The sequence below is a fragment of the Oncorhynchus gorbuscha genome, linkage group LG09 (assembly GCF_021184085.1).
Source record: "Oncorhynchus gorbuscha isolate QuinsamMale2020 ecotype Even-year linkage group LG09, OgorEven_v1.0, whole genome shotgun sequence".
NCBI lineage: Eukaryota > Metazoa > Chordata > Actinopteri > Salmoniformes > Salmonidae > Oncorhynchus > Oncorhynchus gorbuscha.
Window position 1 is genome coordinate 73063161 of NC_060181.1, and position 13448 is coordinate 73076608.

General features: G+C 42.2%; 1 protein-coding gene across 2 annotated transcripts in view; it reads left to right on the top strand.

Moving 5' to 3' along the window:
• LOC124044032 (integrin alpha-4-like) overlaps positions 1-13448 on the top strand; it is a 33875-nt gene that overhangs the window by 18838 nt on the left and 1589 nt on the right. For both annotated transcript variants that reach the window (XM_046363345.1, XM_046363346.1), the window contains 12 exons: positions 3993-4142; positions 5886-5962; positions 7247-7397; positions 7597-7695; positions 7944-8020; positions 9494-9583; positions 11654-11741; positions 11859-11966; positions 12153-12278; positions 12501-12626; positions 12808-12906; positions 13204-13323. In XM_046363345.1, the coding sequence (XP_046219301.1) occupies positions 3993-4142; positions 5886-5962; positions 7247-7397; positions 7597-7695; positions 7944-8020; positions 9494-9583; positions 11654-11741; positions 11859-11966; positions 12153-12278; positions 12501-12626; positions 12808-12906; positions 13204-13323 (1311 nt within the window). The remainder of the gene's footprint in view (positions 1-3992; positions 4143-5885; positions 5963-7246; positions 7398-7596; positions 7696-7943; positions 8021-9493; positions 9584-11653; positions 11742-11858; positions 11967-12152; positions 12279-12500; positions 12627-12807; positions 12907-13203; positions 13324-13448) is intronic.

Genomic DNA, 13448 nt, shown 5'->3' on the forward strand with positions numbered 1-13448 from the left:
GGTTCACAAATTACTTTGCAGACAGAGTTCAGTGTGTCAAATCGGAGGGCATGCTGTCCGGTCCTCTGGCAGTCTCTATGGGGGTGCCACAGGGTTCAATTCTCGGGCCGACTCTTTTCTCTGTATATATCAATGATGTTGCTCTTGCTGCGGGCGATTCCCTGATCCACCTCTACGCAGACGACACCATTCTATATACTTTCGGCCCGTCATTGGACACTGTGCTATCTAACCTCCAAACGAGCTTCAATGCCATACAACACTCCTTCCGTGGCCTCCAACTGCTCTTAAACACTAGTAAAACCAAATGCATGCTTTTCAACCGATCGCTGCCTGCACCCGCATGCCCGACTAGCATCACCACCCTGGATGGTTCCGACCTTGAATATGTGGACATCTATAAGTACCTAGGTGTCTGGCTAGACTGCAAACTCTCCTTCCAGACTCATATCAAACATCTCCAATCTAAAATCAAATCAAGAGTCGGCTTTCTATTCCGCAACAAAGCCTCCTTCACTCACGCCGCCAAGCTTACCCTAGTAAAACTGTCTATCCTACCGATCCTCGACTTCGGCGATGTCATCTACAAAATGGCTTCCAACACTGTACTCAGCAAACTGGATGCAGTCTATCACAGTGCCATCCGTTTTGTCACTAAAGCACCTTATACCACCCACCACTGTGACTTGTATGCTCTAGTCGGCTGGCCCTCGCTACATATTCGTCGCCAGACCCACTGGCTCCAGGTCATCTACAAGTCCATGCTAGGTAAAGCTCCGCCTTATCTCAGTTCACTGGTCACGATGGCAACACCCATCCGTAGCACACGCTCCAGCAGGTGTATCTCACTGATCATCCCTAAAGCCAACACATCATTTGGCCGCCTTTCGTTCCAGTACTCTGCTGCCTGTGACTGGAACGAACTGCAAAAATCGCTGAAGTTGGAGACTTTTATCTCCCTCACCAACTTCAAACATCATCTATCTGAGCAGCTAACCAATCGCTGCAGCTGTACATAGTCTATTGGTAAATAGCCCACCCATTTTCATCTACCTCATTCCCATACTGTTTTTATACTGTTTTTATTTATTTACTTTTCTGCTCTTTTGCACACCAATATCTCTCTACCTGTACATGACCATCTGATCATTTATCACTCCAGTGCTAATCTGCAAAATTGTAATTATTCGCCTACCTCATGCCTTTTGCACACATTGTATATAGACTCCCCTTTTTTTCTACTGTGTTATTGACTTGTTAATTGTTTACTCCATGTGTAACTCTGTGTTGTCTGTTCACACTGCTATGCTTTATCTTGGCCAGGTCGCAGTTGCAAATGAGAACTTGTTCTCAACTAGCCTACCTGGTTAAATAAAGGTGAAAAAAAAAATATATATATATTATCTCCAATATATCGTCCATGTAAAAAACCTGTCTGATCAGGGTGAACAATATCTGGTAAAACCTTTTTTTATTCTATGTGCTATGCACTTCTGGTCAGGACAGCATGCTACTGATAGAGATCAAAGCATTATGAGTCAGTAGAGTCGAGGGACATTGTCTGATGGTCATAGACCTGTTTTACCTTTCGGTCGTTGAATCATCGGCTAGTTTGTTATCAGGATGGACCATCATTTGGGTGGCAACTGCGTCAGCAACCAATGACCCATTCAGTTTATGTCTGATAAAGGGGTCTAATAAGGACAGTAGGTGACGTTGGAAAGTCCAGAACAGCGTATCAAGATACATGGGAAGGAGCATAGTGAACTGGATAAAAATATAGCGGGACTGGAAGGAAAGGAGAGGAAGGGAGGAGTGGTTAATACTCAAGTGTTTGGAAGAGCCCCTCTGGACTGTCTCTGTCTCTCTTTCTCTCCTTTCTTTCTCTTTCTGCCGCTCCCCTTTGTCTCTTTGTCTCAATCTCTCTCTCTCGCTCTCTCTCTCTCGCCATCTAAGCTAGCTCATGGTTTAACCCATGCACTTATTAATAGCTAAAGATGGAGTTATTGGAGACCTTATACCAGACTCGTTATCTGTCAGAGGAAATCCCAATGAATGTGTGACTGTGTGCGTTTGTACATTTGATGTATTTTTTAAGTGTGATTAATGGCAGTAATGAATGTTATTAACAGAGGTGACAGTACAGCAGTAAAGGGACTGGTAGGGAAATGTGAGTGACTGATGTGACATGGGGCTAAATGTCTTTTGGTCGCCCATTTCTGTATCAATCTCAACTCCCTCATACTGTATGCATTTTGAAAAAGTTTTAAATACTGTAATTCATATGTACAGTCGTGGCCAAAGTTTGGAAAATTACACAAATATTAATTTCACAAAGTTTTCTGCTTCAGTGTCTTTAGATATTTTTGACAGATATTACTATGGAATACTGAAGTATAATTACAAGCATTTCATAAGTGTCAAAGGCTTTTATTGACAATTACATGAAGTTGATGCAAAGAGTCAATATTTCCAGTGTTGACCCATCTTTTTCAAAACCTCTGCAATCCACCCTGGCATGCTGTCAATTAATTTCTGGGCCACATCCTGATGATGGCAGCCCATTCTTGCATAATCAATGCTTGGAGTTTATCCGAATTTGTGAGGTTTTGTTTGTCTACCCGCCTCTTGAGGATTGACCACAAGTTCTCAATGGGATTAAGGTCTGGGGAGCTTCCTGGCCATGGACCCAAAATATTGATGTTTTGTTCGAGCCACTAAGTTATCGCTTTTGCCTTATGGCAAGGTGCTCCATCATGCTGGAAAAGGCATTGTTTGTAACCAAACTGTTCCTGGATGGTTGGGAGAAGTTGCTCTACGGGGATGTGTTGGTACCATTCTTTATTCATGGCTGTGTTCTTAGGCAAAATTGTGAGTGAGCCCACTCCCTTGGCTGAGAAGCAACCCCACACATGAATGGTCTCAGGATGCTTTACTTTTGGCATGACACAGGACTGATGGTAGCTCTCACCTTGTCTTCTCCGGACAAGCTTTTATCCGGATGCCCCAAACAATCAGAAAGGGGCTTCATCAGAGAAAATGACTTTACCCCAGTCATCAGCAGTCCAATCCCTGTACTTTTTGCAGAATATCAGTCTGTCCCTGATTTTTTCCTGGAGAAAAGTGGCTTCTTTGCTGTCCTTTTTGACACCAGGCCATCCTCCAAAAGACTTTTCCTCACTGTGCGTGCAGATGGACTCACACCTGCCTGCTGCCATTCTAGAGCAAGCTCTGTACTGGTGGTGCCCCGATCCCGCAGCTGAATCAACTTTAGGAGACGGTCCTGGCACTTGCTGGACTTTCTTGGGCGCCCTGAAGCCTTCTTCACAACAATTGAACCGCTCTCCTTGAAGTTCTTGATGATCCGATAATTGGTTGATTTAGGTGCATTCTTACTGGCAGAAATATCCCTGCTTGTGAAGCCCTTTTTGTGCAAAGCAATGATGACGGCACGTGTTTCCTTGCAGGTAATGAAGCGCTGGTTTATAGCTGCTATGTGTGCTCACTGAAAAAATAAGAGAGGGTGGAACATAGGAATTATTCAAGTGTCTCGCTCTATAGATACCATTCTTTATTTTAAGTTATGTATTCAATCTTTCAGTCATAGAAACGTATAGCAGTCCTTTTTTTGGTATCATAGCATTACAACTTAGTCAACAATTTAGCAAAAGATAAAATAGATATCTTTGTCTTCAAAAAAATAACTATGTCAGAATTAGGAGATTACTGTAGTGCCCTATCCCTCCTTAAGCTAAAGGCAGGTGTTTGAGCTGGAGGAAAGGCTCTTCGGGACATCTGCAGTGGCCACAAGCCAACTCTTTTAGTGGGACAGACAGCACAGGACACTGTAACATTGTGCTAGAGCCCAGGCAGACCCCCACAACAACCTACCCCAGAACATCCATTAGCGAGGTCAAGCAAGAAGCTCCCCACTTCTCGAGGTTGTATGTAAATTGATCCTTTAATTTTCTCTTTCTCTTTACCGCTTGTAGAAAGATGTCCGAGATATCTTCACACCCATCCATTTTGAGGTTTCGTACACTCTCAGAGATCACACTGTCCATAACGGAGGATCCACTTTCCCTGCTCTGAAACCCATACTGCAGCAGAGAGGGGGGCACGGTAACCTGGTGGCCAATAAGGTGAGTCTCGTAGGGCCAGTTTCCCAGACACAGATTAAGGCCTAGATTCAATCAGATCAAACGTTAACCAGCGATAGCGGACACCCGCATAGCTGATGTTTTAGCGGTGTCTCAGGTGAAACTGAGTTGGAGCTGTCAAATCTGTGAGCAGATGCAGATCATTGTAACAAGCCACACCCATCCCACTCGCATTAGAAGTTCAGAATGAGAAAGTGTAGGCTATACAGAAATAATGACACTTAAATTGAAAATCATTAAACAAAATAAATATTGAGGATTTATATCAGCCTTATCGAGGTGTAGATTACGACTCACATTCCAGTGTTCGAATTTGTAAACAAGGCTGCATAAGATTTCTCTTAATTCAAATCCATGCAGCCAATGTAAAAACTATAATTTTTATGTCATGGATAGTCAGTCCTGGTATCCATAGCTCTGTCTATGAATTTGAGAGTAGTTACATTTCTCCGTCTCTCAGAGTTTCAACAAAACCGAGGCGGGGTGACCGTCTTGTTATTGTTTCAATGAAAGGATTCTAGCTTTAAGAATCATGCTCAATGGAGAATCTACATTGAAAGTGTTCTTTAGCCCAGGTACTAGGCTGTGTCCGGGAAACTAGCTCTACAGTTCTCCACTCATATTGATGCATGGTATGGTAGAGGATTCCAGAGGTGGGACCAAGGCATTGTTTTACAAGTCACAAGTAAGACTCAAGTCTTAGCACTCAAGTCCCAAATCAAGTCTCAAGTCAAGACAGGCAAGTTTCAAGTCCTAAACTTTGAGTTTCGAGTTCTAGACAAGTCCTAATGTGCTCTTCACCAAATGTAATACAATTTCATATTTCTAACAAGAGTAATAGTTAGTATATTACATTTACGCACATCATGAATGCCAAATAAACTTTATATTTCCAAAGAAATACGTGGGTAGCCATGAGAAAGACCCCCTAATAGCGATCGGCTATTGAGGAACGATATGGGGGCGCAGTCGGCGATGTAGGCTTGTACACAATCGCCCAACCTTTACACACACACCCATCCACCTCCACACACTCTCTGTGTGGTTACAGTAGGCTAATGTATTTCAATGGTTTTCAGAACACCAGTAACATCAGTCAGGATTTAGGCTACCAACTGCCTAGAAAGTTGTAGCTCAATCTTGGGTGCAATGATCACGTTCCCGCACTGACTGACTATGTGGAGGCTCATTGATTTAACGTTACATTAGCCTACATGCTACACTAGTAAAGTTCTAAATTATATAGCGGTTGGCTATATTATCCTCGACTTACGGTTCTTTGTGCAGCTTCAAATGTCGAACAAAGTTGGAAGTTGTTGCGCCTCTGTCTGTCATTTTCTTCCCGCATGTTTTGCAAGTTGCAATCCGTTTGGCTCCATCTGAATTCAACTTTTTCTCAGCTGGTACAATTTGATTGGCTGCTGTCCGATTCAAACTGGAATCCGTTAAATGAAGAGTTGATGCGCTACACACTTTTTTTTAATAGCATCATTTTTTAGATTTGGGTTGGGGAGGGTTATCAAGTCAGGTCGAGTCAAAAGGCTCACGTTCAAGTTGTCACAAGTCATTGGTGTTAAAGTCAAAGTCGAGTTGCAAGTCATCATATTTGTGACTGGGGTCTGACTCCTCCAAGTCATGTGACTCGAGTCCACACATCTGGAGGATTCATAACTGTACGGATGGCCCCATCATCTTACACTTTATTTGCACCTTTCCTATCCATAGACAGAGTTTGCTCGGTACTGTTCATTGGCCAACTGCTCAACCAATCTGCAGGTCTCTGCTCAACTGGTGTTACCACAGTAAGTACAGTAGCATTTCATCATGTTCAATTACAATATGATTTCTTTTTCTCACAACCTTTTGTCTTGAAGCTTTGACTTTCTATTTCTCATCTCTGCTGTCGACAAGGCTGAGCTCTTGAAAGGTTCATTTTACAAATTAAATATACAGCATTTAAAACAAACAGTATTTCTGGAGGGAAAACAACCTTCATGGGACCAAGACCAAGTGTTGTCAGTAGAGCCTCCATTACACCAATATGGTCACACTTAAATGCTTAACCGCCAAGCTAATACATGATCTGATTATTCATGAGGCATGTGTGTGTGTGTGTGTGTGTGTGTGTGTGTGTGTGTGTGTGTGTGTGTGTGTGTGTGTGTGTGTGTGTGTGTGTGTGTGTGTGTGTGTGTGTGTGTGTGTGTGTGTGTGTGTGTGTGTGTGTGTGTGTGTGTGTGTGTGTGTGTGTGTGTGTGTGTGTGTGTGTGGGTGGGTGGGTGGGTGGGTGTGGGTGTGTGTGGGTGTGTGGGTGTTTGCAGGCTTGTGAGGCCCTTAGTGCTGGTGGTGTCAAGGAAACCACTCCCTATACTGTAGTTCCTGGTCAAAAGTAATGCACTATGTAGGGTATATTGTGCCATTTGGGATGCAGCCCTAGTCTCAGTGCCAACTCAGTTCAGTCCCCCTCCCTAAGGTGTAATTACTAATTCCCTAAAAGCCAGGAAACCAGGAGGTCCCAGATAGCGCTCTATTCCCTACAGTATGTAGTGCATTACTTTTGACCAGGACCCATAGAGTCATTTGGGACATGTTTTCTGTCGTTACTATTTCTGTCACTGTTTAGTCTGTTGGTCTCCTCTGAAACCATGAAGCTGGCACTGTAAAAAAAGTTATATGACTCAAGTCTAATGAAATATAAAATTATATGTTTTGTTGTATGACTAAAGTCAATTGAATTAAGGCAATAATTGCCAACACAAGAGGGTATGATTCATTGTGGTTTTAGCACAGATGTCTGATAGTCACAGGTATAAGGAGAGAGACTTTCAGTTTTATACTTATGCAATAAGGCCAGAGGAGGTGTGGTATATGACCAATATACCACGGCTAGGGGCTGTTCATATGCACAATGCAATGCACAGTGCCTGGAAACAGCCATTAGCCGTGGTATATTGGCTATATACCACAATCCTCCAAGGTGCCTTATTGCTATTATAAACTGGTTACCAATGTAATATACCACGACGTTCAGCCAATCAGCATTCAGGGCTCAAACCACCCAGTTTATAATAAGACTGTTATTATTGCAGGAGATACAACAACATGCCGTACTTTGCACTTGGCAATGGGAAGACCATCATGTTGAACACAACCCTGGTGAACACGGGAGATGATGCGTTCCTCCCCAGACTCCAGCTCCGATTCCCCAATAACCTGCACTACATCAAAGTGCTTGACGCAGTAAGTGTTTGACTGATGTATGTATTGATTACCCAAAGTTTTTCAAATTCTCACATGATCACCAATGTAATTTAGATGTTGTTGCATGGACAGTTCAAGAAACACACACAACTCTGTGAGAAAGCAGAAGAATCTATGCCCTCTTGGATTGCAATAAGTAACTGACACAATCCCATCATCTATCTGTTATTGTTTTCAGGAGGAGAAGTTTGTGAGCTGTGACATTTCAGAGGAGAACAAGACAATAGTAGGAGTGGATTGCAGTGTGGGAAACCTATACCTCAGCTCTGGGGCCAAGGTTGGCTTCATTCTCAACCTGACTCCAACATTTCTCCAACCTTACTCTAACCTTACACCAAAGTTACTCCATTAAACGGGATCTGAGTGTTCTCACTGCTTGTTGGAAACACCATCAGCTGAAGACTAATTTGAACTAATTACTCAGACCAATTTATTTAGTTAGGTGCCAATGTTCCTGTCTTATTTTCCACAACTAGTGCTGTTGTCTTGCTTGGTAACTAATGAGACATTCCATCTTTTCTGCAGGTCAATATCAGTTTTCTGTTGGATGTGAACCAGAGTAGTAGTGTTGGTGACGTTAGCATCTCCATCAACGCTAGTGGGTAAGTACAGACCCAACTTTGTTGAATGACAGTGTTATCGAGTGCAATGTTTCGACCCAAAGGTCTTTGTCAGGATGGATGTGCTTACACTACGTCTGACCTAAGATCCGATCCCCTAACCCCCGAACACATTTTCTCTCCGAAATACATGAAATAATCAAATCACAGGAGGCCGGTGACACCCATATTAGAGAGGACAGGCTCATAGAAATGGCTGGAACTTAATTAAATAGAATGGTACCGAACTCATCAAATGCGTGGTTTCCATCTGTTTGATACCATTCCATTTACTCCATTCAAGCCATCATAATGAGCTGTCCTCCCCTCAGCAGCCTCCTGTTAATCGAATGACATGTTTTTGAAGCTGACGTCTTGTTACAACGTCGGTGACGTCTTGCTGCTGACCAGCCTTATTAAACCGAACAGGCAAACGGAGAATCGTAAAACAGCCCACTGAGACACAGTGAGATATGATGTAGTCTATGTGTTTGTTCGGTTGTTAGGGGAACAGGAAACACAAAGGTAGTCTATGTGTTTGTTCAGTTGTTAGGAAACACAAAGTCTCAGTTAGCTGAATCATTCAAATCAGAGGGTGCTGCAGGTTCCCTCTTTTGGGTTCTGTCCCATAGTTGTTTGATTGTGTGGTTAAGAAATTCTCCTTGCGGTCTGTGTTTTGTTTTTTTGGGTAAATAATGGCTTTGGAATGTTTGGCCATTCCAGAACACTCTAGAACATTCCATGCTTGAACTTAACTGGAGTTTTGTTCAAAGACTATAAATGTGAAGTTTCTAAGACCTGTCTTCCTTCATACATTGGGGTGACAGGTATCCTAGTGGTTAGAGCATTGGGCCAGTAACCGAAAGATTGCTGGATCCAATTCCCGAGCTGACAAAGTAAAAATCTGTCATTCTGCCCCTGAACAACTGCGTTAGAGCTGTCAAATCCACAAGAAGCTCCCAGCATTATACCTTAAAGCAGACATTGCCCTTGGCTGCACGGAGTTGCATTAAGAGAAATGCCATGCAGCCTTGTTTAAGTTGGAACACTGGAATATGAGATATAATATACATCTCAAATATGCTCGTCATTATTGCTATATAGCCTACACTTTCTCGTTCTGAACGCCAGTAGGGCGGGTGTGACTTCATGACAATGATCAATTAGGCTCGTTGGAGCTATCACCAATTTGATAGCTCCAACGCAGTTCCACCTCCGACATCGCCAAAACATCATCTATGGAGTGATGGCGATCGCCGGTTAACGCTTGATCTGATTGAATCTAGGTGTCGTGTAATGCTCCTCACTGTGAGCAATACTAGGAATTTGAAGTTCTGCAAAGTATTATGTTTTAGAAATGATTTGGTTTTGAGTCCTTTAACAGTATAATGGCATGAGCTATGTTATTAGGCCTGCATCACTATAAAATGTAATCAAAATAGATTTTTTTTTTATCTTACATTGTGTATTTTCCAGGGACAATTATGAAAACGAGGATCTTCTGCATGACAACTCTGCCACTCTGATGTTACCACTGAGATATGGAGTAGATGTCAACATTCATGGGTAAGACACCAATTTACAGCAGTGGTAGGCAAAGTGGATGGTCTGGGGCCGGAACATAATTATAATCATTTCTACACACCAAACTGACCACAACTAAGCCAAAAAAAGAGATTGAATTTGAAAATAACAATAGTTTAATTACTTCATTACATTGACACATGATCAAATATCTATTTTTTTTGTGGGAATACTTAGGAACAGATTTCCTAAATTAAACTTTTTTTTGCTGAATTCCTGGTGATTTTGCAGTGTTTTTGACCAAAAACAACTTTTGCAAAAAAATGTGGGGTACCAAAACAAACACTTGAGGGCCGGTTTTGGCTCACTGGCCGCCTTTTGTCGACCCCTGATTTTACAGTAACAAAGACAGTTCCTTGCTCAGCATTGGCAGTATACAGTGCCTTGCGAAAGTATTCGGCCCCCTTGAACTTTGCGACCTTTTGCCACATTTCAGGCTTCAAACATAAATATATAAAACTGTATTTTTTTGTGAAGAATCAACAACAAGTGGGACACAATCATGAAGTGGAACGACATTTATTGGATATTTCAAACTTTTTTAACAAATCAAAAATTGAAGAATTGGGCATGCAAAATTATTCAGTCCCCTTATGTTAATACTTTGTAGCGCCACCTTTTGCTGCGATCACAGCTGTAAGTCGCTTGGGGTATGTCTCTATCAGTTTTGCACATCGAGAGACTGAAATTTTTTCCCATTCCTCCAAAACAGCTCAAGCTCAGTGAGGTTGGATGGAGAGCATTTGTGAACAGCAGTTTTCAGTTCTTTCCACAGATTCTCGATTGGATTCAGGTCTGGACTTGGCCATTCTAACACCTGGATATGTTTATTTTTGAACCATTCCATTGTAGATTTTGCTTTATGTTTTGGATCATTGTCTTGTTGGAAGACAAATCTCCGTCCCAGTCTCAGGTCTTTTGCAGACTCCATCTGGTTTTCTTCCAAAATGGTCCTGTATTTGGCTCCATCCATCTTCCCATCAATTTTAACCATCTTCCCTGTCCCTGCTGAAGACAAGCAGGCCCAAACCATGATGCTGCCACCACCATGTTTGACAGTGGGGATGGTGTGTTCAGGGTGATGAGCTGTGTTGCTTTTACGCCAAACATAACGTTTTGCATTGTTGCCAAAAAGTTCAATTTTGGTTTCATCTGACCAGAGCACCTTCTTCCACATGTTTGGTGTGTCTCCCAGGTGGCTTGTGACAAACTTTAAACAACACTTTTTATGGATATCTTTAAGAAATGGCTTTCTTCTTGCCACTCTTCCATAAAGGCCAGATTTGTGCAATATACGACTGATTGTTGTCCTATGGACAGAGTCTCCCACCTCAGCTGTAGATCTCTGCAGTTCATCCAGAGTGATCATGGACCTCTTGGCTGCATCTCTGATCAGTCTTCTCCTTGTATGAGCTGAAAGTTTAGAGGGACGGCCAGGTCTTGGTAGATTTGCAGTGGTCTGATACTCCTTCCATTTCAATATTATCGCTTGCACAGTGCTCCTTGGGATGTTTAAAGCTTGGGACATCTTTTTGTATCCAAATCCGGCTTTAAACTTCTTCACAACAGTATCTCGGACCTGCCTGGTGTGTTCCTTGTTCTTCATGATGCTCTCTGCGCTTTTAACGGACCTCTGAGACTATCACAGTGCAGGTGCATTTATACGGAGACTTGATTACACACAGGTGGGATTGTATTTATCATCATTAGTCATTTAGGTCAACATTGGATCATTCAGAGATCCTCACTGAACTTCTGGAGAGAGTTTGCTGCACTGAAAGTAAAGGGGCTGAATAATTTTGCACGTCCAATCTTTCAGTTTTTGATTTGTTAAAATTTTGAAATATCCAATAAATGTCGTTCCACTTCATGATTGTGTCCCACTTGTTGTTGATTCTTCACAAAAAAATACAGTTTTATATCTTTATGTTTGAAGCCTGAAATGTGGCAAAAGGTCGCAAAGTTCAAGGGGGCCGAATACTTTCGCAAGGCACTGTATATTTAAATACATCTTATTGCACTTCATAAGATAATCACTGCTCTCCCTTGCAGGTTTATGACTCCAACATCCTTTGTATTTGGTGACCAGGCACCTATTCCAGTTGATTGCTACACAGAGACATTCAACTACACTTACAAGGTATGCACAGTATAGTACACACTTATGAGAGACTGATAGACTCACTAGAGCTTAGTTGGAGCTTTCAAATGAATGAATGTGTTTATACTGACCTGTGTACTTTCCTCCACTTGATAGGTTGTCAATATTGGTCCAAGCAAATCTCTCAACACGATAGTGGAGATTGATATTCCCAAGATCCTGTCACCATATCCATACAGATTACTCCACGTCACAGACTTCCATGTATGTTTGGGAATATTCATAACTTGTCATTAGTCTATTTTTAAACGTTCATCTAGATTATTGTTATATTATTATATTTTTCTGTTATTAAACTTTTCTATTATTCTACTTAATATGTGCTTGTTTGCATTGTGATATAGGCATACATTAATGAATGTTTAACTTGTTTTCTTTTCCATCCGTCAGACGTCTCTTGGAGAATGCTCCATTCGAAACGACTCCATTGCGGTGGAGGATGACTGTGAGGTGCCACAGTCCTCTTTCATCAAAGAACTGGTCTTCTTCTTCTCCAAAACCAGCAAACGCAAAATGGTAAATATCACCCCCTACCTCCTCCTCCCTTCTGATACATAGTTATCTCTACCACTCATTTTGTTGTGCCCTTTGTCCTTATTTCAGCATTAACATGTTGTTGCTGATTGTTGTATGTTTGTATATTTCCTGCCGTTTGTTATTGTCAGAGCTTTTGGATGTGTTAGATTTCCAATGTCTCCATTACACATGGCACATAAAATATAACCTTTCTCTCCATAGTTCTGTGCCTATGGTGATGACCTGTGCCTGACTCTGGAGTGTAGACTAGGAGATATGGACATTGGGAAAGAAGCCACCATTCACATGGAAGTGAAGCTGAATCCTACCGTTCTACAGCTCTCACCTGTAAACACTTAACTTCATGTTACACGTGCCCTTGCACATCTCATTACATGGCCAAAGTCTCAGTCTCGTAAATGTACCGGTGTGTGTATAGTGTGTGTACGGGATGGTCTGTGCCCCTCCCCCTTTCTAGTCATTCTATTTCTATTGTCTACTCAAATTGATTTCCTTCCTCTCTTCTTAGGGACGTCATGGAGTGATGCTAATGGAGAGTACTGGCATTATCACATCACCAAGGGAGGACCCTCAAACCATCATCCTACAGAAGATCCCTATCGCTCAGGTAAAAAGTTCATCTCATACAGCAGTCTAATGGAGAATACACTTATTATGACTTACATACTATGTCCCTTTTCCACAATTGAGGTCACTCAAGTCCATGTCCTGGTAGAGTGAGGAGGTGTCAGGATAGCTCTGTAACCTGGAGTACCTCTGTTGAGTTTCAAACTGCATAAACAGTGGTATCCATAGGACAGCGCCGGTAATGACAGCCCTATGTAAAAAACCTGGTATGCTGTTGCACGTCATAGAAATATTATACGAGTTCTGTAATAGTGTTGTATTTCATTCCTTGTCTCAGGTTGTGTTGGAGGCCCACTTCAGCCAGAAGCCTCAGGCAGCAGTGGAGGTGTTTATCATTGTAGTGAGTCTACTGGTGGGACTGCTGATCCTGGCCCTGCTCATCTTCGCCCTCTGGAAGGTCAGTACTACTCCCTTATATCACACACAAGACAGGATGCAAACACACTACAAAATGCAAACCAGTCACAGTCTTCTTCTCCTGCTTCCTTTTCTTAAAATGCATCATTTGAAGTACTAGATTTA